This window comes from Scyliorhinus torazame, chromosome 8, assembly GCF_047496885.1.
Source record: "Scyliorhinus torazame isolate Kashiwa2021f chromosome 8, sScyTor2.1, whole genome shotgun sequence".
NCBI classification, from domain to species: Eukaryota; Metazoa; Chordata; class Chondrichthyes; order Carcharhiniformes; family Scyliorhinidae; genus Scyliorhinus; species Scyliorhinus torazame.
The window spans coordinates 2,411,426-2,438,974 of NC_092714.1; the positions used below are offsets into that span (position 1 = coordinate 2,411,426).

Genomic DNA, 27,549 nt, shown 5'->3' on the forward strand with positions numbered 1-27,549 from the left:
AACAAGTATCACGCTTGCCTCATGTATTTGTTCGGATTTGTCTTTTCACTGGTGTAATTTCCTAAGTTGGTGATGGGAAACCAGATGATGTGCCATTTAACAAGGGCAAGAGTGTGACACACAAAGAGCGAGCGTGCTACAACATTACTGCAATCTGCCCTGTCTCAAGACCATAAGATATAGCAGAATTTGGCTATTCGGCGCATCGAGTCTGCTCTACCATTCAATCACAGCTGATATGTTTCATCCCTTCTCCCCATAACCCCTTATTAATTAGGGTGGAACGGTAGCACAGTTACTGCACAGCGCCAGGAACCCGGGTTCGATTCCCCGCTGGGTCACTGTCTGTGCGGAGTCTGCATGTTCTCCCCGTGTCTGCGTGGGTTTCCTCCGGGTGCTCCGGTTTCCTCCCACAAGTCCCAAAAGATGTGCTTGTTAGGTGAATTGGACATTCTGAATTCTCCCTCTGTGTACCGAACAGGCGCCGGAATGTGGCGACTAGGGGATTTTCACAGTAACTTCATTGCAGTGTTCATGTAAGCCTACTTCTGACACTAATAAAGATTATTATTATTTTTCTTTATAAATTTAGAGTACCTAATTTTTTTTCCCAATTAAGGGGCAATTTAGCGTGGCCAATCCACCTATCCTGCACATAGTTTCATAGAATTTACAGTGCAGAAGGAGGCCATTCGGCCCATCGAGTCTGCACCGGCTCTTGGAAAGAGCACCCCACCCAAGGTCAACACCTCCACCCTATCCCCATAACCCAGTAACCCCACCCAACACTAAGGGCAATTTTGGACACTAAGGGCAATTTATCATGGCCAATCCACCTAACCTGCACATCTTTGGACTGTGGGAGGAAACTGGAGCACCCGGAGGAAACCCACGCACACACGGGGAGGATGTGCAGACTCCGCACAGACAGTGACCCAAGCCGGAATCGAACCTGGGACCCTGGAGCTGTGAAGCAATTGTGTTATCCACAAGGCTACCGTGCTGCCCCTTGGGTTGTGGTGCATGCTGGGACAGTGAGTAAATTTAAAGAGGAGTTATACAGCGTTTTAATCAGTAATGGGGTGAAGGGTTATGGAGAACGGGCAGGACGGTGGAGTTGAGGCCAGGACGAGATCAGCCATGATCACATTGAATGGCGGAGCAGACGGGAGAGGCTAAATTGTAATGTCCCTGACGGATGAACTGATTTATATTACAAGAACACTTATAGCTAAAGCTATAAATGAATTATTAACAAATATGTACAAAACAACAGATGAATAACAGTATGAACATGCACAAGCAGCCTCTCTTGGGTTGTGGGGGTGAAACCCACGCAGACACGGGGAGAATGTGCAAACTCCATACGGACAGTGACCCAGGGCCGGGATTCGAACCCGGGTCCTCAGTGCCGTAGGCAGCAATGCTAACCACTGTGCCACCGTGCTGTCCAAAGATTATTATTATTATTATTATTATTATTAATAATCAAGAACACCAAACTTGTGCTTGAGGGGTTGTTACCTACAGGGCTAGAGACCAAGAGCTGGAAGGTGGAATCAGACAGAATAGTTCTTTCTAAAAGCATTGCCGGCGGAGGTGGTAGAGGCAGGCACGATAGCGTCATTTAAGATGTATCTAGACAGATACATGAATGGGCAGGGAGCAGAGGGATACTGATCCTTAGAAAATAGGCGACAGTTTTAGATAGAGGATCTGGATTGGCGCAGTCTTGGAGGGCCGAAGGGCCTGTTCCTGTGCTGTAATCTTTCTTTGTTCTTTGTTCTGTAAGAACTGTAGTGATATCATGGTTGTGTTGTAATTCACCAACTGACCACTAGGAGGCGCACTGGCAAATAAGTGAATGTTAGAGTCAGCTGAACTCGAACTGACGAGAGCTGGGAGAGAGGCTGCTTGTGCATGTTCATACTGTTATTCATCTGTTGTTTTGTACATATTTGTTAATAATTCATTTATAGCTTTAGCTATAAGTGTTCTTGTAATATAAATCAGTTCATCCGTCAGGGACATTACAATTTAGCCTCTCCCGTCTGCTCCGCCATTCAATGTGATCATGGCTGATCTCGTCCTGGCCTCAACTCCACCGTCCTGCCCGTTCTCCATAACCCTTCACCCCATTACTGATTAAAACGCTGTATAACTCCTCTTTAAATTTACTCACTGTCCCAGCATGCACCACACCCTGGGATAGCAAATTCCACAGCTTCACAACCCTTTGGGAGAAGAAGTTTCTCTTCATCTCTTATCCTGAGACTATGACCTCTCGTTCTAGAATGCCCCACAAGAGGAAGCATCTGCTCCATGTCTACTGGGCAGCACGGTAGCACAGTGGTCAGCACTGTTTCTTCACAGCTCCAGATTCCCAGGTTCGATTCCCGGCTTGGGTCACTGTCTGTGTGGACTCATAGATTATCATAGAATTTACAGTGCAGAAGGAGGCCATTCGGCCCATCGAGTCTGCACCGGCTCTTGGCAAGAGCACCCTACCCAAGGTCAACACCGCCACCCTATCCCCATAACCCAGTAACCCCACCCAACACTAAGGGCAATTTTAGACACTAAGGGCAATTTATCATGGCCAATCCACCTAACCTGCACATCTTTGGACTGTGGGAGGAAACCGAGCACCCGGAGGAAACCCACGCAGACACGGGGAGGATGTGCAGACTCCGCACAGTCAGTGACCCAAGCCAGAATCAAACCTGGGACCCTGGAGCTGTGAAGCAATTGTGCTATCCACAATGCTACCTTCTGCACGTTCTCCCCGTGTCTGCGTGGGTTTCCTCCGGGTGGTCCGGTTTCCGCCCACAAGTCACTAAAGACGTGCTGTTAGGTAAATTGGACATTCTGAATTCTCCCTCTGTGTACCCGAACAGGCGCCGGCGTGTGTGCGACTAGGGACCTTTCACAGTAACTTCATTGCAGTGCTAATGTAAGCCTTCTTGTGGACAATAAAGATTATTATTATTACTTTATCCATACCTGTTATCATCTTATGTACCTCAATTTGATCTCCCCTCATTCACCTGAACAGTATAGGCCTAAACTGCTCAATTTCCCTTCAAAAGATAAACTCCTCATCTGTGGAATCAATCTAGTGAACCAAAACTAATAATAATCGTTATTAATGTCGCAAGTAGGCTTAAAAACGTGGGCTGTAAGAATTTGAGGGGGGGCAGGGGTGGTAAGGGGAAGAGAGGTTGATGGGGTTAAATTGTGGAATCCGAGTGTTAGGGGAGCCACTACACTAGCGAGCAGTCTGGTGTGCGGGGAGCATAGCGATGGAGGAGGCCGCGTGCCCCCCGGGAGGGAGCGCCTGGCAGAGGGGAATGGAGAAACAAAGAGTGGCAACAAAGGGCAAGAAGGGGGGCGGGTGATATCGGAGGGAGTAGAGAAAGGGGCGAAGCGGGGAGGAGGGCGGACTACGAGGGGAGAGCACAATGGTAGGGGGGTACTGGGAGAGAAGGAGAAGGGGGAGGGTAGAGCGCTGGTTGCAACCGGTTGCACGTGAAGATTGCAAAACGTGGAAGTAGTCGGCAGCCATTTTGAATGGCCCAGGACAAAAGGCAGGCCAGGACGAACAAGACCAGGCGAACAAGACCAGGCCCAAGTGTGTGTATGGCTGACCCCACAGGCAGCCGACACCCCCCCCCCCCCATCCAAATAGATAATAGATTTGATTTGAATCACTAGCTTTTGGAGCACAGCTCCTTCATCAGGTGAGGTTACTACCTGACTACAGAACAGAAATGAGCAAACAACAGCAACAGCAAACCACACACAATTAACACTATTCCCCCACACTGTCCCCTCCACTCCCTCATTTTACACCCAGCATCCCCCAAAAACCCAATAAAACACAAAGGACACCTCCCCACCCGGCTCCCTCAGCTGATGTGTTAATGCCCTTTTGAGAAGTCAATGAGCAGCCTCTACCTTGTGGTGACTAGGAAAAAGAAAAGTACAGCACAAGAACAGCCCCTTCGGCCCTCAAAGCCCGTGCCGACCATGCTGCCCGTCTAAACTAAAATCCTCTACACTTCCTGGGTCCGTAGCCCTCTATTCCCATCCTATTCATGTATTTGTCAAGATGCCCCTTAAATGTCACTATCGTCCCTGCTTCCACCACCTCCTCCGGAGTAGCGAGTTCCAGGCACCCACTACCCTCTATGAAAAAAAACTTGCCTCGTACATCTACTCTAAACCTTGCCCCTCTCACCTTAAACCTATGCCCCCTAGTAATTGACCCCTCTACCCTGGGGAAAAGCCTCTGACTATCCACTCTGTCTATGCCCCTCATAATTTTGTAGACCTCTATCAGATCGCCCCTCACCCTCCGTCGTTCCAGTGAGAACAAACCGAGTTTATTCAACCGCTCCTCGTAGCTAATGCCCTCCATACCAAGCAACATCCTGGTAAATCTCTTCTGCACCCTCTCTAAAGCCTCTACATCGTTCTGGTAGTGTGGCGACTAGAATTGAGCACTATACTCCAAGTGTGGCCTAACTAAGGTCCTATACAGCTGCAACATGACTTGCCAATTCTTATACACAATGCCCCGGCCAATGAAGGCAAGCATGCCGTATGCCTTCTTGACTACCTTCTCCACCTGTGTTACCCCTTTCAGTGACCTGTGGACATGTACACCTAGATCTCTCTGACTTTCAACACTCTTGAGGGTTCTACCATTCACTGTATATTCCCTACCTGCATTAGACCTTCCAAAATGCATTACCTCACATTTGTACGGATTAAACTCCATCTGCCATCTCTCCGCCCAAGTCTCCAAACAATCTAAATCCTGCTGTATCCTCTGACAGTCCTCATCGCTATCCGCAATTCCATCAACCTTTGTGTCGTCTGCAAACTTACTAATCAGACCAGTTACATTTTCCTCCAAATCATTTATATATACTACAAACAGCAAAGGTCCCAGCACTGATCCCTGTGGAACACCACTGGTCACAGCCCTCCAATTAGAAAAGCATCCTTCCATTGCTACTCTCTGCCTTCTATGACCCAGCCAGTTTTGTATCCACCTTGCAGTGGTGAACCCCTGCTCAACCACTGTTATGGTGAATTTGATTTTTTTTCCAGATGGAGGAACTCTGCCAAGTCGCTCACCCAATGCCTCTGCTTTCGGCAGCTCCGAGTCCCTCCAGCACAGCAAGATTCACCTCTGGGCTATTAGGGAGGGAAAGGCTACCACGTCAGCCCCTCTCCCCACCTTCTGATCCTCCGACATCCCAAATATCGCCACCCACGGGCCTGCCGCCACCTTCACTCCCAAGATCTTCGACATTATGTTTGCAAACTCCTTCCACAACCTCACCCAGCCTCAGACATGCTGAAAACAAATGGACATGGTTTTCCGATCCCCCTGCACACCACCCACACCCATCTGGCTCATCCTAGACACTATCATATGAGTCCTATACACCACCTGTATGAAACTCAGTCTTGCACACGACGAGGATGAGATTATCCTCTGCGGAGTCTTACTCCACACCCCAGCTTGCATTGCCCCTCTCACCTTCTCCTCCCACTTACGCTGGACCTCCCTCTTCATCAGCTCCCCATATATATCTGACACCTTGCCCTTGCCTAGCTTGTCCTCGGACAGCAGCTTGTCCCGTGGCGCTGGAGGTGGCAGCTGCGAATCAAACCCAACTCCTTCCTCAAGAAGTCTCTCACCTGCAGGTCCTGAACCCATTCCTCTTCGGCAGGAAGTATACCTCCTCAAGCTCCTCCAATCCCGCAAACATACCCCCCACAAACAGGTCCTGAAAATACTCTCTCCCCAACTGCCCCCACCCCCGAAACCTTGCATCCAGCCCCCCCGGAACAAACCTGTGGTTGTCACAAATCGGCGCCCACAGGGAAATGCCTTCCATCCTATCTCGGGATAAGGGGTATCATTTTACAGATTGTAACATATTTGAACAGAAAAATCTTCAGACATTGTTGCAGAAGTTCAAACATCACTTTCAAATCCTACAATCACATCCAAATCGTCCTGCACAATAACTGTGGCATGGATAGAGGATTGGCTAACTAACAGGAAGCAGTGAGTAGCAATGAGGGGGTCCTTCTCAATTTGGGGGGGGGCAGTAACCAGTGGGGAGCCACGGGGATCAGTTCTGGGACCGCAGCTCTTCACAATATAGATATTAATGATTTGGAGGAAGGAGCATCTCTTTGACCAAGCTGCTGGTCCTCTGACCTACTATCTCCTCGTGTGGCTTGGTGCCAAATTTTGGACATTAAATACTGCCTTGCGAATGAGCTTTCTTGATATCTTCAGAGCAAGGGGATCATTAAACAGTTATTGTGTGGCCAGATTTGTGGATGATGCAAAGGTGGGCGTGAAGGCAGGTTGTAACGAGGATACAAATAGTTTTCAGAGAGATATTGACAGGTTCAGTGAGTGGGCAGAAAATTAGCAAGTGGAATTCAATGTGGGAATATGTGAGATTCTTCATTTTGGAAGAAAGAATGAGAAGGTAGATTATTATTTAAATAGAGACTATAGAAAGCTGTAGCACATCGAGACTTGGGAGGTCCTTGTTCACGAAACCCAGAAAGCTGGCAGAGAGATGCCCCTTAAAAGTCCCTATCGTCCCTGCTTCCACCACCTCCTCCGGTAGCGAGTTCCAGGCACCCACTACCCTCTGCGTAAAACACTTGCCTCGTACATCTACTCTAAACCTTGCCCCTCTCACCTTAAACCTATGCCCCCTAGTAATTGACCCCTCTACCCTGGGGAAAAGCCTCTGACTGTCCACCCTGTCTATGCCCCTCATAATTTTGTAGACCTCTATCAGGTCGCCCCTCAACCTCCTTCGTTCCAGTGAGAACAAACCGAGTTTATTCAACCGCTCCTCATAGCTAATGCCCTCCATACCAGGCAACATTCTGGTAAATCTCTTCTGCACCCTCTCTAAAGCCTCCACATCCTTCTGGTAGTGTGGCGACCAGAATTGAACACTATACTCCAAGTGTGGCCTAACTAAGGTTCTATACAGCTGCAACATGACCTGCCAATTCTTATACTCAATGCCCCGGCCAATGAAGGCAAGCATGCCGTATGCCTTTTTAAAAAAAAAAATATAAATATTTTATTAAAGTTTTCAAAGAAAATTTTCCCGTTTTACAAATCAACATAAAAATAGTACAATAACTGATAAGTAAAATTATTTAAATAATATAGTGAACTAACAAAGTGACAAAAAGTAGTGCTCCCCCCCCCACCGGGCTGCTGCTGCTGTCGATCTATTTTCCCTTAACGCTCCGCGAGATAGTCAAGGAACGGTTGCTACCGCCTGGAGAACCCCTGAGCCGATCCTCTCAGCGCAAATTTCATTCGTTCCAGCTTTATGAACCCTGCCATGTCGTTTGTCCAGGCCTCCACGCCGGGGGGTTTCGCTTCCTTCCACATAAGTAGGATCCTTCGCCGGGCTATCAGGGACGCAAAGGCCAGAATATCGGCCTCTTTCGCCTCCTGCACTCCCGGCTCTTCCGCTACCCCAAATATCGCTAACCCCCAGCCTGGCTTGACCCGGACCTTCACCACCTTTGAAATCACCTTTGCCACTCCCCTCCAGTACTCATCCAGTGCCGGACACGACCAGAACATGTGTGTGTGGTTCGCCGGGCTACCCAAGCACCTCCCGCACCTGTCCTCCACTCCGAAGAACCTGCTCAGTCTTGCTCCCGTCATATGTGCTCTGTGTAGAACCTTAAATTGTATCAGGCTAAGCCTGGCGCACGAAGACGAGGAATTTACCCTACTTAGGGCATCAGCCCACAGCCCCTCCTCAATCTCCTCCCCCAGCTCTTCTTCCCATTTTCCCTTCAGCTCCTCCACCAGCGCCTCCCCCTCGTCTCTCATCTCCTGATATATTTCAGACACTTTGCCCTCCCCGACCCATCCCCCCGAAATCACTCTATCCTGGATCCCCTTGTCGGGAGCAGCGGAAATTCCCTTACCTGTTGCCTCATAAATGCCCTCACTTGCATATATCTAAAGATATTCCCCGGGGCCAACTCATACTTTTCCTCCAACGCTCCCAGGCTCGCAAACGTCCCGTCGATAAACAGATCCCTCAGTTCCCTAATTCCTGCTTGTTGCCAGCTCTGGAACCGCCCGTCCATCCTTCCTGGGACAAACCTGTGGTTATTCCTAATCGGGGACCACACCGAGGCACCCGTCACCCCCCTGTGTCGTCTCCACTGCCCCCAGATCCTCAAGGTTGCCACCACCACTGGGTTTGTGGTATACCTTTTCGGGGAGAACGGCAGCGGCGCCGTCACCAGCGCCTTTAGGCTCGTTCCTTTGCAGGACACCATCTCCAGCCTCTTCCACGCCGCCCACTCTCCCTCCCTCATCCACTTACAAACCATCGCCACATTGGCGGCCCAGCAGTAGACGTCCAGGCTCGGCAACGCCAGTCCCCCTCTGACCCTGCTACGCTGCATGAACCCCCTCTTTACCCTCGGGGTCTTCCCTGCCCACACAAAGCTCATAATGCTCCTGTCTATTTTCTTGAAAAAGGCCTTCGTGATCAGTCTGGGGAGACACTGAAACACGAAAAGAAACCTCGGGAGGACCATCATTTTTACCGCCTGCACTCTGCCCACCAATGAGAGCGGCAGCATTTCCCATCTCTTGAAATCCTCCTCCATCTGCTCCACCAGCCGCGTCAGATTAAGTCTGTGTAGAGTTCCCCAGCTCCTAGCTACCTGGATCCCCAAGTATCGGAAGCTCCTTTCCACTCTCCTTAACGGCAGGGCGTCTATTCCTCTTCCCTGGTCCCCGGGGTGTATTACAAAAAGCTCGCTCTTCCCCATATTTAGCCTGTATCCCGAAAAATCTCCAAACTCCCTCAATATCTGCATAACCTCTGTCATCCCCTCTACAGGGTCCGCAACATATAGCAGTCGGTCATCAGCGTAGAGTGACACTCGATGTTCCTCTCCCCCTCTAACCACCCCCCTCCATTTCTTAGAGTCTCTCAACGCTATGGCCAGTGGTTCAATTGCCAACGCGAACAGTAATGGGGACAGCGGGCATCCCTGCCTTGTTCCCCTATGTAGCCGAAAATACTCTGATCTTTGCCGGTTTGTGACTACACTTGCCACTGGGGCCCCATATAGAAGTGTGACCCATCTGACAAACCCCTCCCCGAACCCAAACCTCCTCAACACCTCCCATAAATACTCCCACTCTACCCTATCGAATGCCTTCTCCGCATCCATCGCCACCACTATCTCTGCCTCCCCCTCCGCTGGGGGCATCATTATCACCCCCAGCAGCCGTCGAACATTGACATTCAGTTGTCTCCCCTTTACAAACCCTGTCTGCACCACCCCCGGGACGCAATCCTCTATCCTCGTCGCCAGCACTTTTGCCAGCAGTTTGGCGTCTACATTTAGGAGTGAGATAGGCCTATATGACCTGCATTGCAGCGGATCTTTATCCCGCTTCAGGATTAGTGATATCGTCGCCTCCTACATTGTCGGGGGTGTGGTAGTATGCATTAGGGGTCATGTGGGACTGTGAAGCCGTGATGTCATTGGCTGACAGATCCCAGGTCCTGGTTGGCTGTTGATCTCTAGCTCCGCCCTGAAGGCGGAGTATAAGAACCAGGAGTTCTCCCCCGCAGGCCAGTCTGTTGCTGAACTGCGGGGAACAAGTCACGCTTAATAAAGCCTCATCGACTTCATCTCTATTCGTCTCTCGTGAGTCTTTGTGCGCTACAGGGGGTAGTAACCCCCTTCCCTGGCCTCGTTAAAGGTTCTCGCCAGCAGCGGGGCCAACAGATCCACATATTTCCTGTTGAATTCCACCGGGAACCCATCTGGTCCCGGGGCCTTCCCTGCTTGCATGTTCCCCAGTCCTTTAGTCACCTCATCCACCTCAATTCAGACCATGCCCCGCACTGGGTGGATCTGGAATTAGGAGAGGAGAGGGAGCAGCGCCCACTCTGGCGACTGGATGTGGGACTATTGGCGGATGAGGGGGTCTGTGGAAGGGTGCGGGGGTGTATTGAGAGGTACCTGGCCGAATACTCCGTTCCTGCCACCCTCGAAATCAGTGCCCTACTCATAACAAAGAAGTCTATCCGGGAGTATACCTTATGGACGTGGGAGAAAAAGGAGAACTCTTTGGCCAACGGCCTAGCAAATCTCCACGGATCCACTCCCCCCATTTGTTCCATAAACCCCCTAAGCACCTTGGCCGCTGCCGGCCTTCTTCCGGTCCTGGATCTAGACCGGTCTAGCCCTGGATCCAGCACAGTTTTGGAATCCCCCCCCATTACCAGGTTTCCTACCTCCAGGTCTGGGATACGTCCCAGCATCCGCTTCATAAATCCCGCATCATCCCAGTTCGGGGCATATACATTTACCAGCACGGCCTCCTTTCCCTGCAATCTACCACTCACCATCACGTATCTACCCCGTTATCCACCACTATATTCCTAGCCTCGAACGACACCCGTTTCCCCACCAGTATCGCCACCCCCCTATTTTTCGCGTCCAACCCTGAGTGGAACACCTGTCCCACCCATCCTTTTCTTAACCTAACCTGATCCGCCACCTTCAGATGCGTCTTCTGAAGCATGACTACGTCCGCCTTCAGTCTTTTTAAGTGCACGAACACCCGGGCCCTCTTAATCGGCCCATTTAGTCCTCTCACATTCCACGTGATCAGCCGGATTGGGAGGCCACTTCCCCCCCCCCCCCCGCCCGCCGACTAGCCATCCCCTATTCTGGGCTAGCCCCCCGTCCGGGTCCCGCGCACCCACCTATCCCCCAGGTGGCGCCTTCCCGTCCCGACCACCTCTTCTCTTGCCAGCTCCCCCTTGCACTCAGCAGCAGCAACCCAGTTAGTCCCCCCCGCCGGCTAGATCCCCATCTAGCATGGTTACTCCCCCCATGATGCTTCCGAAAGTCAGCTAACTCTAACTGACCCCGGCTTCCCCCGTTCTCTCTTTGACCCCCCTGCGTGTGGAATTCTCTTCCTTCCTGCGCCTATCTTCCCGCCATCATCTCCATAGCGCGGGAAAAACCCCGCGTTTTCCTATCGGCCCCGCCCCCTATGGCGCAGCTCCCTCATTCCCCATCCCCCCTCTCAGTCCCTTTTTCCACCGGCGCCCACATTTCTCCGTGTCCCCCCATCAGGAGGAGAGAGATTCCCCATTTATCGTTATAATATTATAAACATCCCATTCCCCAATTTATATTTCTGTACCACAACCTCGTTGTTTCCCCCCAACATCAAACTCTCAGTTCTAGTCCAGTTTCTCTTCTTGGATGAAGGTCCATGCCTCATCCGCCGTTTCGAAGTAGTAGTGCTTGCCCTGATACGTGACCCACAATCGCGCCGGCTGCAGCATCCCGAATTTTATTTTCTTCCTGTGAAGCACCGCCTTGGCCCGATTGAAGCTCGCCCTCCTTCTCGCCACCTCCGCGCTCCAGTCCTGATACACTCGTATCACCGCATTCTCCCACCTGCTACTCCGTACCTTCTTGGCCCAGCTCAGAACCGCTTCTCTGTCCATGAAGCGGTGAAATCTCATCACTATCGCCCTTGGTATTTCTCCCGCCTTTGGTCTTCTCACAAGGACCCGGTGCGCTCCTTCCACCTCCAGGGGGCCCGTTGGGGTCTCAGCTCCCATTAGCGTATGGAGCATCGTGCTCACATAAGCCCCAACATCAGCTCCCTCTGCTCCTTTGGGAAGACCTAATATCCGTAGGTTCTTCCTCCTCGAGCTGTTCGCCAGGGCTTCCAGCCTTTCGATACACCTCTTATGCAGTGCCTCATGCGTCTCCGTTTTTACCACCAGGCCCTGTATCTCATCCTCATTTTCGGCTGCCTTTGCCTTCACTCCACGGAGCTCTATCGCCTGGACCTTTGTGTTTCCTTCAGCCCATCGATTGCCAAAAACATCGGCGCCAGCACCTCCTTCTTTAGTTCTTCCACACATCGTCGGAGAAATTCCTGCTGGTCTGGGCCCCATGCCGTCTGGGCTCCATCCGCCGCCATCTTGCTTCTCCCTTCTCTTATCTGCCGCTGCTCCAAAGGATCCTTCGCAATCTGGCCACTACTACTGGTCCTTTCCATGCACACCCGGGGGGACACCTTCCTTCGTCACCCCACACTGGGTTTGGTCTGAACACATTTCCGTTGGGGCTCCCGAAAAGAGCCCAAAGGTCCGCTAGAACGGGAGCTGCCGAAACGTGCGGCTTAGCAGTGCATCGCCGCACCCGGAAGTGCTGGATGCTTTCTTGACTACCTTCTCCACCTGTGTTGCCCCTTTAGTGACCTGTGGACCTGTACTCCTAGATCTCTCTGACTTTCAATACTCTTGAGGGTTCTACCATTCACTGTATATTCCCTACCTGCTATGACCTAGCCAGTTCTGTATCCACCTTGCCAGCTCACCCCTGATCCCGTGTGACTTCACCTTTTGTCTACCATGAGGGACCTTGTCAAAGGCCTTACTGAAGTCCATATAGACAGCATCCACTGCGCTATCTGCATCAATCATCTTTGTGACCTCCTCGAAAAACTCTATCAAGTTAGTGAGACACGACCTCCCCTTCACAAAACCATTCTGTCTCTCACTAATACGTTCATTTGCTTCCAAATGGGAGTAGATCCTGTCTCAAAGAATTCTCTCCAGTAATTTCCCTATCACTGATGTAAGGCTCACCGGCCTGTAGTTCCCTGGATTATCCTTGCTACCCTTCTTAAACAGAGGAACAACATTGGCTATTCTCCAGTCCTCCGGGACATCACCTGAAGACAGTGAGGATCCAAAGATTTCTGTCAAGGCCTCAGCAACGAGGCCAACGAGGTCACAAAGATTTCTGTTACAGGCCCAGCGATTTCATCTAGTCTCCCTCAATAATCTGGGATCGATGCCACCTGGCCCTGGGGATTTGTCTACCTTAATGCTTTTTAACACACCTAACGCTTCCTCCCTCGTAATAACGACGTGTTCTAAAGTTTTTACACATCCCTCTGAGACACCACCAATCAACATGTCCCTCTGCTTTGTGAATACCGATGCAAAATACTCATTTAGGGTCTCACCTACTTCCTTTGGTTCTAAACATAATTTCCCTCCTTTGTCCTTGAGTGGTCCAACTCTTTGTCTAGCTACCCTCTTGCTCCTAATATACGTACAAGATGCCTTGAGATTCTCCTTACTCCTGTCTGCCAGGGACATTTTGTGACACCTTTTTGCCCTCCTGACTCCCAGCTTGAGCTCTTTTCTACTTTCCTTGTATTCCTCAAGTGCTTCATCTGTTTTTAGTTGCCTGTACCTCACGTATGCATCTTTTTTCTTTTTGACAAGATTCTCAATTTCCCTGGTCATCCACGTTTCCTGAACCCTACCTTTCTTGTCCTTCCTTTTTACCGGCACGTGCCTGTCCTGCACTCCCATCAACTGCTCCTTAAAAGACTCACACATGCCAAATGTGGATTTACCCTCAAACAGCCTCTCCCAAACAACTGCCTCCAAATCCGGCCAAATCTGGTTGTAGTGAGCCTTTGTAGCCACCTAAATTGGCCAACTCCCGATTTAAAATGGCGATCGGCAAAGGCTGATGGGAAAATCAGCCAACAAGACAAAAACCAGCAGCTGCAGGTTTGCTGTGTATTTACCTCTGCAAAAGCCAGACAACATCGATACCAGCGACCATCAGCATAACAAAGTAACATCAATCTGCATACTGATGAGCAATCCCCGGGAACAATAAGCAACATTTTGGACACACAAATCAAAGCCTGACTCCTCGGCGCCAGCAGGAGCCAACACAAAGGAGGTGAACGAGCACCTCAAGTCCGCCCATCGATCAGGGAACCGCTCCAGTATTGGAGAAAATCGAACCAAGCGATTGGGACGAAGTCCAATCACTTGGGACCAGGTACAGGGTTCGCCCCGAAAGGCGGGAAGCCCCTGAGGACTTTAAGAGTTGAACCCCAAGTTCAAATCGCTCTCTTCTCTTCCCGCCCGGGTCACCCAGCAACACGAACCAGCATTGACCGTGACCGGTGCAGTGATCGTCGATTAACGTAAGTCTTAATTCAAGGCTCGCTACGAGATAGGCGCTCCTAGCTACCAATCCGTACCAACTTCGAATCCCGCAGACTCAGAACCCGAACGAAAGGCCATTTGTTCCCCTGACCTGGTGGGCCAGTCCGAAGCTAAGTATAGGCCTGTTAGTTGTAGAAGTAGCTTAGATGTAGAATTTGTGCATGAGTAGCGATTACTGTGTATAATAAATGTGCTTTGATTTAAATCTTACTAAGCGGTGTACTGGATTATTGATCATTACTCGGACTTGAACCACGTGGCGGTATCAGAAAGATACCTGGCGACTCGAGAGCAAAGGTAATAAAACAGAGCAATTGAACCAAGGAGAAAATCAGCAACACCTTCCCCCAATTTAGCCTTAACCCCAGGACAACACTCGTCCTTTTCCATGAGTATCCTAAAGATTATGGAATTGTGGTGGCTGTTCGCCACATGAAATTAAATGAAAATCGCTTGTCACAAGTAGGCTTCAAATGAAGTTACTGTGAAAAGCCCCTAGTCGCCACATTCAGGCACCTGTTCAGGGAGGCTGGTACGGGAATTGCACCGTGCTGCTGGCCTGCCTTGGTCTGCTTTCAAAGCCAGCTCTTTAGCCCTGTGCTAAACCAGCCTCCACTGCAACTTTGATGACCTGGCCGGGCTCGTTCCCCTGTACTAGGTTCAGTATAGCCCCCTCCCTCATCAGACTATCCACATATTGTTCCAAAAAACCTTCCTGGACACACTTAACAAATTCCTCACCATCCAGACCCTGGAAGACATTCCAATGATCCAAAACACTGAAGTCCTCCCTCCTGCACCAGTTCTTTAGCCACGTGTTCAGCTGCACTATCTCCCTCTTGCTAGCCTCGCGAGCACATGGCATGGGGAGTAATCCTGAGATTACTACCCTAGAGGTCCTGCTTTTTAATCTTCTACCTAGCTCCCTGAATTGCCGTTACAGGACCTCGCTACTCTTTCTACCTATGTAATTCGTGCCAATGGTAGATCAGCTATGATCTTATTAAATGGCAGAGCAGGCTCGAAGGGCTGAATGGTCTACTCCTATTCTTATGGTCTTATAGTTTATATTACTGTGGAGAAGCCATTGGGAGCCTGACCAGGCTCCCATCCACATACCCGCCGCCCTGAGAATCATGGCACCTTGTAAAATGCAACTCAGAAATCTTGGAGGGTTGTGGGTTTAGAGGTTACAGAGATGGGAAAAGCGAGAGGCCATGGAGGGATTTGAAAACAAGGATAAGAATGGGGAGTGGAATGGGGTCAGTGCCCGAGGCTCTCACCTTCCCAATATTGAGCTGGAGGAACGTTTTGCTTATTCTTTACTGGATGTTGGGCAAGGAAAGTTGCAATGGTGGGATCTGAACTCCTGACTCCTGAGCTACGTGTCTATAATGACTCACATACCTGTTACAACTTGAGTGGGGTTTACTGTTGTCACTGTGACATTTCCCTGCTGTAAAGCCGAGGCTGGAACTACGATTCCCTGAGGACTGATGGTGCCAGGTAAGGTGGTGATGGTCGTGTTCTGAACAGGAAGCTGGTGGAGAACATTATAGAAAAAGAAAAACGCATTAAATAAAAAACAGTAATTCATAAGAACATAAGAACTAGGAGCAGGAGTCGGCCATCTGGCCCCTCGAGCCTGCTCCACCATTCAATGAGATCCTGGCTGATCTTTTGTGGACTCAGCTCCACTTTCCGGCCCGAACACCATAACCCTTAATCCCTTTATTCTTCAAAAAACTATCTATCTTTATCTTAAAAACATTTAATGAAGGAGCCTCTACTGCTTCACTGGGCAAGGAATTCCATAGATTCACAACCCTTTGGGTGAAGAAGTTCCTCCTAAACTCAGTCCTAAATCTACTTCCCCTTATTTTGAGGCTATGCCCCCTAGTTCTGCTTTCACCCGCCAGTGGAAACAACCTGCCCGCATCTATCCTATCTATTCCCTTCATAATCTTATATGTTTCTATAAGATCCCCCCTCATCCTTCTAAATTCCAACGAGTACAGTCCCAGTCTACTCAACCTCTCCTCGTAATCCAACCCCTTCAGCTCTGGGATTAACCTAGTGAATCTCCTCTGCACACCCTCCAGTGCCAGTACGTCCTTTCTCAAGTAAGGAGACCAAAACTGAACACAATACTCCATGTGTGGCCTCACTAACACCTTATACAATTGCAGCAGAACCTCCCTAGTCTTAAACTCCATCCCTCTAGCAATGAAGGACAAAATTCCATTTGCCTTCTTAATCACCTGTTGCACCTGAAAACCAACTTTTTGTGACTCATGCACTAGCACACCCAGGTCTCTCTGCACAGCAGCATGTTTTAATATTTTATCATTTAAATAATAATCCCTTTTGCTGTTATTCCTACCAAAATGGATAACCTCACATTTGTCAACATTGTATTCCATCTGCCAGACCCTAGCCCATTCACTTAGCCTATCCAAATCCCTCTGCAGACTTCCAGTATCCTCTGCACTTTTTGCTTTACCACTTATCTTAGTGTCGTCTGCAAACTTGGACACATTGCCCTTGGTCCCCAACTCCAAATCATCTATGTAAATTGTGAACAGTTGTGGGCCCAACACTGATCCCTGAGGGACACCACTAGCTACTGATTGCCAACCAGAGAAACACCCATTAATCCCCACTCTTTGCTTTCTATTAATTAACCAATCCTCTATCCATGCTACTACTTTCCCCTTAATGCCATGCATCTTTATCTTATGCAGCAACCTTTTGTGTGGCACCTTGTCAAAGGCTTTCTGGAAATCCAGATATACCACATCCATTGGCTCCCCGTTATCTATCGCACTGTTAATGTCCTCAAAAAAATTCCACTAAATTAGTTAGGCACGACCTGCCCTTTATGAACCCATGCTGCGTCTGTCCAATGGGAGAATTTCCATCCAGATGCCTCGCTATTTCTTCCTTGATGATAGATTCCAGCATCTTCCCTACTACCGAAGTTAAGCTCACTGGCCTATAATTACCCGCTTTCTGCCTACCTCCTTTTTTAAACAGTGGTGTCACGTTTGCTAATTTCCAATCCGCCGGGACCACCCCAGAGTCTAGTGAATTTTGGTAAATTATCACTAGTGCATTTGCAATTTCCCTAGCCATCTCTTTTAGCACTCTGGGATGCATTCCATCAGGTCCAGGAGACTTGTCTACCTTTAGCCCCATTAGCTTGCCCATCACTACCTCCTTGGTGATAACAATCCTTTCAAGGTCCTCACCTGTCATAGCCTCATTTCCATCAGTCACTGGCATGTTATTTGTGTCTTCCACTGTGAAGACCGACCCAAAAAACCTGTTCAGTTCCTCAGCCATTTCCTCATCTCCCATTATTAAATCTCCCTTCTCATCCTCTAAAGGACCAATATTTACCTTAGCCACTCTTTTTTGTTTTATGTATTTGTAGAAACTTTTACTATCTGTTTTTATATTCTGAGCAAGTTTACTCTCATAATCTACCTTACTCTTCTTTATAGCTTTTTAAGTAGCTTTCTGTTGCCCCCTAAAGATTTCCCAGTCCTCTAGCCTCCCACTAATCTTTGCTACTTTGTATGTTTTTTCCTTCAATTTGATACTCTCCCTTATTTCCTTAGATATCCACGGTCGATTTTCCCTGGATATCATTTCATTTTTGAACCATGCACTGCTGCAATTAGTCACTGTTGGATGTTGTCATGGGACTGTCCCTTTAAGAAAGGTTTTTGTCTTATCACATGGCTTCAGTGATGTCATTGTGTGGGTGGAGCTGGGCTGTGGCTCTGTGAGCTTTTACTTTCGCTTTGGGTTTTGGGCTGGTTTGAACGGCACAGGTTGAAAGAAGTGTTTTTATCTTCATTTTAAAAGCTGTTTCCAGACTGCTTGGTAACTTAAAAGAGATAATTGCTTTGTGGAAGGAATTCAAACCTGCTGAAGGGGAACAGAGTATTAATGACAAGTCTTATACCAGTGAGAATGCCCTGGGCTGGGCCACGCCTTTGAAAAAGGGTTTCTGGATTTACTTGGATTTTGTTATTGAATTGGAACAGTTAAGGGGGAATTCATTACAGGTCATACATAGATTACTGAAGCTCTGTGGGGTCTGTGTGTTTGTAATTGATAAAAATTCTTGCTGTGTGTGTTTATACAAATGTTAACTAAATTCTTTGAATAACGATTGTTTTTTTGATTAAAAGCGCCGATGAAGTCCGTTGAATAACAGCTGAAAGGAAGGTACTCGTGCTCATCCCAGCCAAATTCAACAAACAGTTGTAGGTCAGGTGAACTCCATAATATACTTTGGAGTTTTCTAAATCCTGGCCCATAACAAAGTTCCTGATACAACACTATCCAAACCCACGACCACTACCATCTGGAAGGACAAGAGCAGCAGATACCTGGGAACCCCACCACCTGGAGGTTCCCCTCCAAGTCACTCACCACCCTGAGTTGGAAATATATCGCCGTTCCTTCACTGTCGCTGGGGCAACATCCTGGAACTCCCGCCCTAACAGCACAGTGGGACTTCAGCGGTTCATGAAGGCAGCTCACCACCCCTTCTGAAGGGCAACTAGGGATGGGCAATAAATGCTGGTCTAACCAGTGACGCACACATCCCGTAAATTAATTTTAAAAAACTGTTTTAAACGTTGGGATTTCTGACATTTTTAAAAAAAATTGTGAATGGGTCGTGAGCAGCACTGTCTACGCCAGCATTTATTGCACACCTTTAACTGCCATGGAGAAGGAGGTGGGGAGTCGCCTTCTTGAACCGCTACAGTCCATGAGGTGTAGGTACACCCACTGTGCTCTTAGGGAGGGAGTTCCAGCGAGTGAAGGAACGGCGATATATTTCCAAATCAGGATGGTGAGTGGCTTGGAGGGTAATCTCCAGGTAGCTCCCATGTCTCTGCTGCCCTTATCCTTCTAGATGGCAGAGGTTGAGAGTTTGGAAGATGCTGCTGAAGAAGTCGAGACGATTCTGTATACGCTGCTGCCTAGTCATGATGTTAGAAATTTTATTTCAGAGATAAATTCAATTCACGGGGTCAAATTCACAGGAGTGCAAGGCTGAGAAAGGTGGGCCATAACTTGCTGGTTCTCCAGCGTCGCATTTATGGGGTACCCCAGTGATGCACTGGAGAATCCCTTGAGGAAGTCCCAACACAAGGGTTTACCCAGCAATTACCCAGAAGCGCAAACTTCCCACGGGCAACTGTGCTGGGCTAGGAACCATCGACAAAAGCAATTTAAATCTCTAATTTTGAATGGTTCCACCAGTTTTACCCTGATAGTTATTCTGAAAGAATATGAAAAAAATAATTTCTAATTTCAGAGTATTTAAAAAACTCAAGAGTCAGACCCAGCCCCGCACGGGATACTGTCCCCATACACAACCCAAAGGAGATCCAGCACACCACCCCCAAGTCAATCCCGACCCCTCTCGTCCAAACTGAGCCCCCCACCCCTGTCCGAGTGAGTCCTCCACCCATCTGACCAGGGACCCCCCACCCCTGTCTGACCTGAGTCCTCCACCCATCTGACCAGGGCCCCCCCACCTCTGTCTGACCTGAGTCCTCCACCCATCTGACCAGGGACCCCCACCCCTGTCTGACCTGAGTCCTCCACCCATCTGGCTAGGGACCCCCACCCCTGTCTGACCTGAGTCCTCCACCCATCTGACCAGGGCCCCCCCCCCCCCCCCCCCGTCTGACCTGAGTCGTCCACCCATCTGACCAGGGACCCCCACACCTGTCCGAGTGAGTCCTCCACCTATCTGACCAGGGCTCCCCACTCCTGTCTGACCCGACTTACCCAGCCTCAGTGGGGAGGTTTGGATGAGACAGGGGCTTTGGAATATCAACATGGGTAAATCCGTCGAGATTGGCAATCTGCCGGAGATTGCTACTCTGAGGAAGTTATACAGCATTGATTAAGAACAGGTTTTCTCACTGAAGCAGTGTGCTGTGCACGTTGAGAGCTAGTTTGACATTCTAGTGCATTCACACCCACTCCTGTCACAGCTCTATTAATTTGAATTCAGCCAGGTTCAGTGTCAAGAACATATAGCAGTTACTCTATTCAAAATGACCCAATGTTATGGGCAAGTGTAATATGTTAATTATTATTACGGATAAGTGGTATTGATCGAATCAAGCAAATCCAATCAAAATTGTTAGTTTACAAGTTTGCATGTTATAAAATTAAACAGATTAACAGTTCATATCAAGCTTTGTCTGCTCAAGTATCTACCATGGGCAAAAAGTTAAAATCACCCCCCCCCCACCTCCCAGATACACTATTGTATCACAAAAATAGGCTAGTATGACAATATTTCTATAAAAGACGCTCAGACCACGCGGATGTTGATTTCTAAGTGACCCCAGGGTAGTATCGAAGGAAAACCCAAATTTGTAGCTCTGTAATTAAGTCTCTGGTTTAGCAGACTCACACAAAATGTGTTTTAAGTTTTGTGAATACACTAATCCATTTACCTGTATTATCCCCCCCTGGACTCACCAGGTGAACCTCAGCTAAAAGGAAAGTGATTTGCTCCCACACTACAGCCAATGATGGAAGTCTTGTGGCAGTGTCTCTACCTCTGAGCCAGAAGATCTGGGTTGAGTTCCACTTAAGGGCCACAGAAGGTGCATTCATAATGCGGTCAAATTGGGTTATTATTAACCTGTAAATCCTGCCAAAGGCCTAATATGGCAGGCAGTAAGAGTGGGAGAGTCTCTTGGTTAGCCACAGTTGATGTAGAATGGCGTCCCTCAAGCAATGGCCCCTGGTGGCCAGAAATGAGTATCTCAGTCCAAGAAGAAACAAAAGAATAAACCAAGGAGCAACACCATTAGTCTGACATAAGAACAGAAAATGCTGGATAAACTCAGCAGGTCTGGCAGCATCAATGGAGTCAGACATAGAGTTAGTGTTGAGTCCATACAACCCTTCTACAGAACTATAGAAATGTGATGAATTATATACTTGGAGTGGGTGGAGCGGAATGGAAGGTCAGAGATAGGTCGGAGTGAAGGAGAAATTGTTAAAAAAATATAATGGACGTAAGACAAAGTTTTTTTTTTAAAATTAGAAATTTAGAGTGCCCCATTATTTGTTTCCAATTCAGGGGCAATTTAGCGTGGCCAATCCACCTACCCTGCACATCTTTGGATTTGTGGGGGTGTTACCCACACAGATAGGGGGAGAACGTGTAAACTCAACACGGACTGTGACCCAGAGCCGGGATCGAACCTGGGTCCTCGGTGCTAACCACTGTGCCACCCAAAGTGGGATTTAATGGTGGCATTAAGGGTCATATTGGATTGAAACATTAACTCTGGGTGGAATCCCGCCTGAGATCAATGGACTTCTCTACTGTCTGCGTCTCGCTCGTGCCGTTCTTGCGGGGTGGAAGATTCCCACCCTCTGTTTCTCTCTCCACAGACGCTGCCAGGCCTGCTGAGCTTTTCCAGCATTTTCTGTGTTTATTTCAGGTTTTCAGCACCCACAGTATTTTACTTCCATTTGACAGTTAATCTGATATTAGTTTGAGCAAATACTTAATTCATTATTTGGGATCCAATCAGTGACCATTTGGACATCAAGAACATCCAGCACAGATCTGTTGTAGGATGAAAGAATGACACATCAAAGAGGGTCATTTAGCCTCACCTGCCTGCATCGGCTCTTTAAGAGAGGTACTTGGATCCAATTAATAATAATCATAATAATAATCTTTATTATTGTCACCAGTAGGCTTACATTAACACGGCATTAATACTTTTCACTGTACCTCGGTACACGTGACAATAAACAAATCCAATCCAATCCAATCCAATGAAGTTACTGTGAAAAGCCCCTAGTCGCCACATTCCGGCGCCTGTTCGGGTACACAGAGGGAGAATTCAGAATGTCCAGTTCACCTAACAGCACGTCTTTTGGGATTTGTGGGAGGAGACCGGAGCACCCGGAGGAAACCCACGCAGACACGGGGAGAACGTGCAGACTCCGCACAGACACGACCCAAACCGGGAATCGAACCTGACCCTGTGAAGCAACAGTGCTAACCACTGTGCTACCGTGCCTCCCTATTAGTCCCATCCCTCCTGATCTTTTCCCCACAGTCCTGCACATTTTCCCTTTTAAATGTTACTATTGAATCTGCTTCCATCACCATGTTTATCATGGTTCACCACGTAACGAAAATTCTCATCTTCTCTCGTTCTTTTGCCAATTACCTTAAATCTGTGTTCCCTGGTTACCAACTCTCCTGTCAGTAGAAACAGTTCCTCCTCATTTACTCTATCAAAACCTGTTCATTATTCAGAATACCTGTCATATCTTCTCTTGATCTTCTCTGCCTGAAGGAAAATAAATCCAGTTTCTTTCACCTCTTCACATAACAGAAGTCCCTTGCTTAAAGGCAAGTCATGTTTAATCAAGCTAATAATTTTTAAGAAACGATCAGTTGGATAAAAGTCATGTAATAAGCAATAATTTGGACCTATGATACAAGTTGGAATGTCTCAGCTTGGAGTAAAAGGTTGGCCGATGGTCAGGAAACAAATAATTTGGGCAATTTGGATTGGTGACGGGCTTAAAGTATTGTGTTCTAGGGGTCAGATATTTTGGATTTTGGAATAGGAGAACAATCTTGCATTTAGTATCATGAGCAGATTTTAACTGGTTTGTGAGGAGACAGTTTAAAAAGCAAAGAGGCAGACAGGAAAGAGTAGTAGGAGGTACTGCATTTTGGTCGCAAACAGAAAGGATGACAGACACTTGCGGTTCAAACACACAGGGCGGGATTCTCCGTGGCTTGACGCAAATATTGTAATCCGCGATTGGGCGATGAATCAACTCCAAAGCCCAAATCAGGACCGGTTTGACGCTGATCAGCCATGCTCCGCCCCCGGAAATGGCGCCATCGCGTCGTGTGCTGTTGCAATGGCGTTGGCATGTTATCGGCCGGCCCTCCCATGATGCTCCGCCCCCAATGGGCCGAGTTCCTGACGGCGCAGGACACATATGGTCTCAGCAGTCGGGAACCCGGCGTGGCGGCTGCGGACTGTGTCCAGCGCCTCCACACTCAGCCGGGATCTGTGTTGCTGGCCGGTGGGGCTTCCGCGAGGGCTTTAGGGACTTGTGCGGGGTGGCCTGTGCAGTCGCGGAGCATCACAGGAGGACTAGCCGATAACGCGGCAACACCACTGCAACAGCACACGACGCGATGGCGCCATTTCTGAGGGGCGGATGGGGGCATCGCTGGTTAGGCCAGCGTGAAATTTTAAAATGTAGGCAGGCTTGTGGGTGACTCACTGGTGAGCACCTGACAGCTGATGGTCCCCAGCAGGTGGATGCAGGGACACCCCATGGATCAGACACTCGGAGGGATGTCTGAGCCCAGGACTCTGCTGAGCCCCTGGCCAATGACATTCCCGAGAGTCCAGTCGTTCCAGAGCTGATGGAACTTCAATGGCAGAGGCATGAGCACCAGGAAGAGATGACAGCATCCATCCTCGGGCTGCAAGGCCGACTGGTGGAATCCCATTGCCTTCTGACCAAGGAGACGGTGCTGTCAATGCAATGCAATGCGACCAACGGAGTGAGGGTGGCATCCGCAGTGGAGACCTTGGCGCAGGACGTACACTCTGGCGGGGGTTGCCCGCACCATGGTTCAGTTCATGATCTCCATGGCTGAGGGAAGTGCAGAAGGTTTTAGTTTAGACAGTATCGCGATCGGCGCAGGATTGAACAAAGGGCCTATCCTGTGCTAAACTGTTCTTTGTTCTCTAAAACACCAAACTGAAATGTGATTAAAAGGGTCAATAAAGCGCCCCCAGTCCCTGCGGAGCTCAGCGGGCGCAGAAGGCCTTAATGGTGCGAGGGAACACCGCATGCTCCTTCTCCAGGGACCCCCAGACACAAATGTAGCCGTGGGAGAGGCTACCTGGACCTGTTTATGGTACGTTTGGCCATGCCAGGAGTAGGTCCTCCTCCCTCCCCGCACCGGTTGCCTGTAGATCAGGAGTGTGGGGCCGAAGTACAAACAAAACTCTCACAAAAGATTTTACAAAAAAGTAAAAAGGGGTCACGTCCTTAAACAACTTACATTCGGGGCAGCGTGGTAGCATTGTGGATAGCACAATTGCTTCACAGCTCCAGGGTCCCAGGTTCGATTCCGGCTTGGGTCACTGTCTGTGCGGAGTCTGCACATCCTCCCCGTGTGGGTGTGGGTTTCCTCCGGGTGCTCCGGTTTCCTCCCACAGTCCAAAGATGAGCAGGTTAGGTGGATTAGCCATGCTAAATTGCCCTTAGTGTCCAAAATTGCCCATAGTGTTGGGTGGGGTTACTGGGTTATGGGGATAGGGTGGAGGTGTGGACCTTGGGTAGGTTGCTTTTTCCAAGAGCAGGTGCAGACTGAATGGGCCAAATGGCCTCCTTCTGCACTGTAAATTCTATGAAATCTATAAGCATAGTCCACGACTCCACAAGACTGCAAAAAAAGGGCAGACATCTTGGGAGTGCGTGAGCCAATGTAGCCTATGGTGTATGGGACTGCTGCGTGCAACACCCTCCACCCCAGGTGCCCAATGTTAAGGGGAGGCCTTCTCTGTTGAGAGACCTCCACTGGGGAACTCCACTGCCAGATGGCAAGAAGGCACGACAAGGCGTGTACGAGTGAGGGCAAGGAAGTGAAGGGTGTGCAACAGCAGCCCATACAGGAAACCACTCTGTGCAGTGTGAAAGGGCAAGGAGGTTATTTCCACGAGGCAACTTCGGGGCATTGTGAAATTCCACCCGAGCAGGGGTACGTTCAGGTGGGAGTCCACCGTACAGCTGTGCCGCCTCAAGACCAGGGTGCCAAGAGGTCTGAACACAACCGTTTTGAGGTCATGGACGGCACTGGCCGCGAGCGGGCATCCACTGCTGTGCCACTTTCCAATTCGTGGAGTGTCATCCAGCCCACTGCTCTGCCACCCAGCATGTCCCCGATCCTGGTCGTCCCAGCAGCCACAGCCTGTCTCTCCGCCAGCCACCAAAATGGCGCATGTGGAGGTGCGGAAGAGAGAAAGAACAGAATTCGGTGCTGAGTGCTACTTTCACCTCCATAACATCACCCATCTCCAAAAGCTGCCTCAGCTTATCCACTGCTGAAACTCTAATCCACAGCTTTGTTATTTCCAGACTCAACTATCCTGTCTGCTATCCCATCTCGAAAACCAAGCTCAACTAAACCTCTGCTGCCCATCCCCTAATTCATTCACGCATTACCCTTGTGCTCAGTCACCTGTGTTGGCTTCTAATCCAAAATGCCTCAATTTAAAAATTCTCATCCAGGGTCTCCCTGCGTCTCAGATTGTGGGAAATGACAGGCAATACTACAGGGATTTTGTTCTTCACTCTGCTGCTGGCCAGTGGACACATTTGGAATTCTGCCTTCTACAGTGGACTTATGGTAATATAATATTTATTATTATCACAAGCAGGCCTACATGAACACTGCAATGAATTTACTGTGAGGGTAAAGCAGTTGATGTGGTGTATATGGATTTCAGTAAAGCGTTTGATAAGGTTCCCCACGGTAGGCTACTGCAGAAAATACGGAGGCTGGGGATTGAGGGTGATTTAGAGATGTGGATCAGAAATTGGCTAGCTGGAAGAAGACAAAGGGTGGTGGTTGATGGGAAATGTTCAGACTGGAGTCCAGTTACTAGTGGAGTACCACAAAGATCTGTTTTGGGGCCACTGCTGTTTGTCATTTTTATAAATGACCAGGAGGAGGGCATAGAAGGATGGGTGAGTAAATTTGCAGATGGAATACAATGTTGACAAATGTGAGGTTATCCATTTTGGTAGGAATAACAGCAAAAGGGATTATTATTTAAATGATAAAATATTAAAACATGCTGCTGTGCAGAGAGACCTGGGTGTGCTAGTGCATGAGTCGCAAAAAGTTGGTTTTCAGGTGCAACAGGTGATTAAGAAGGAAAATGGAATTTTGTCCTTCATTGCTAGAGGGATGGAGTTTAAGACTAGGGAGGTTCTGGTGCAATTGTATAAGGTGTTAGTGAGGCCACACCTGGAGTATTGTGTTCAGTTTTGGTCTCCTTACTTGAGAAAGGACATACTGGCACTGGAGGGTGTGCAGAGGAGATTCACTAGGTTAATCCCAGAGCTGAAGGGGTTGGATTACGAGGAGAGGTTGAGTAGACTGGGACTGTACTCGTTGGAATTTAGAAGGATGAGGGGGGATCTTATAGAAACATATAAGATTATGAAGGGAATAGATAGGATAGCTGCGGGCAGGTTGTTTCCACTGGCGGGTGAAAGCAGAACTAGGGGGCATAGCCTCAAAATAAGGGGAAGTAGATTTAGGACTGAGTTTAGGAGGACCTTCTTCACCCAAAGGGTTGTGAATCTATGGAATTCCTTGCCCAGTGAAGCAGGAGAGGCTCCTTCATTAAATGTTTTTAAGATAAAGATAGATAGTTTTTTGAAGAATAAAGGGATTAAGGGTTATGGTGTTCGGGCCGGAAAGTGGAGCTGAGTCCACAAAAGATCAGCCATGATCTCATTGAATGGTGGAGCAGGCTCGAGGGGCCAGATGGCCTACTCCTGCTCCTAGTTCTTATTTTCTTATGTTCTTATGACACTAAAGTCGGTGGAGTTGTGGACAGTGCGGAAGGATGTTACAAGTTACAGAGGGACATAGATAAGCTGCAACGCTGGGCTGAGAGGTGGCAAATGGAGTTTAATGCAGAAAAGTGTGAGGTGATTCATTTTGGAAGGAATAACAGGAAGACAGAGTACTGGGCTAATGGTAAGATTCTTGGCAGTGTGGATGAGCAGAGAGATCTCGGTGTCCATGTACATAGATCCCTGAAAGTTGCCACTCAGGTTGAGAGGGTTGTTAAGAAGGCGTACGGTGTGTTAGCTTTTATTGGTAGAGGGATTGAGTTTCGGAGCCATGAGGTCATGTTGCAGCTGTACAACACTCTGGTGCGGCTGCATTTGGAGTATTGCGTGCAATTCTGGTCGCCGCATTATAGGAAGGATGTGGAAGCATTTGAAAGGGTGCAGAGGAGATTTACCAGAATGTTGCCTGGTATGGAGGGAAGATCTTATGAGGAAAGGCTGAGGGACTTGAGGCTGTTTTCGTTAGAGAGAAGAAGGTTAAGAGGTGACTTAATTGAGGCATACAAGATGATCAGAGGATTGGATAGGGTGGACAGTGAGAGCCTTTATCCTCGGATGGTGATGTCTAGCACGAGGGGACATAGCTTTAAATTGAGGGGAGATAGATATAAGACAGATGTCAGAGGTAGGTTCTTTACTCAGAGAGTAGTAAGGGCATGGAATGCCCTACCTGCAACAGTAGTGGACTCGCCAACACTAAGGACATTCA

General features: G+C 48.8%; 1 protein-coding gene across 4 annotated transcripts in view; it reads right to left on the reverse strand.

Annotated features, from left to right (window-relative positions):
• The window catches only part of LOC140427624 (homeobox protein PKNOX1-like), a 404,309-nt gene that overhangs the window by 145,801 nt on the left and 230,959 nt on the right, over nt 1-27,549 (reverse strand). For all 4 annotated transcript variants that reach the window (XM_072513041.1, XM_072513042.1, XM_072513044.1 and 1 more), the window contains one exon: nt 15,540-15,672. In XM_072513041.1, the coding sequence (XP_072369142.1) occupies nt 15,540-15,672 (133 nt within the window). The remainder of the gene's footprint in view (nt 1-15,539; nt 15,673-27,549) is intronic.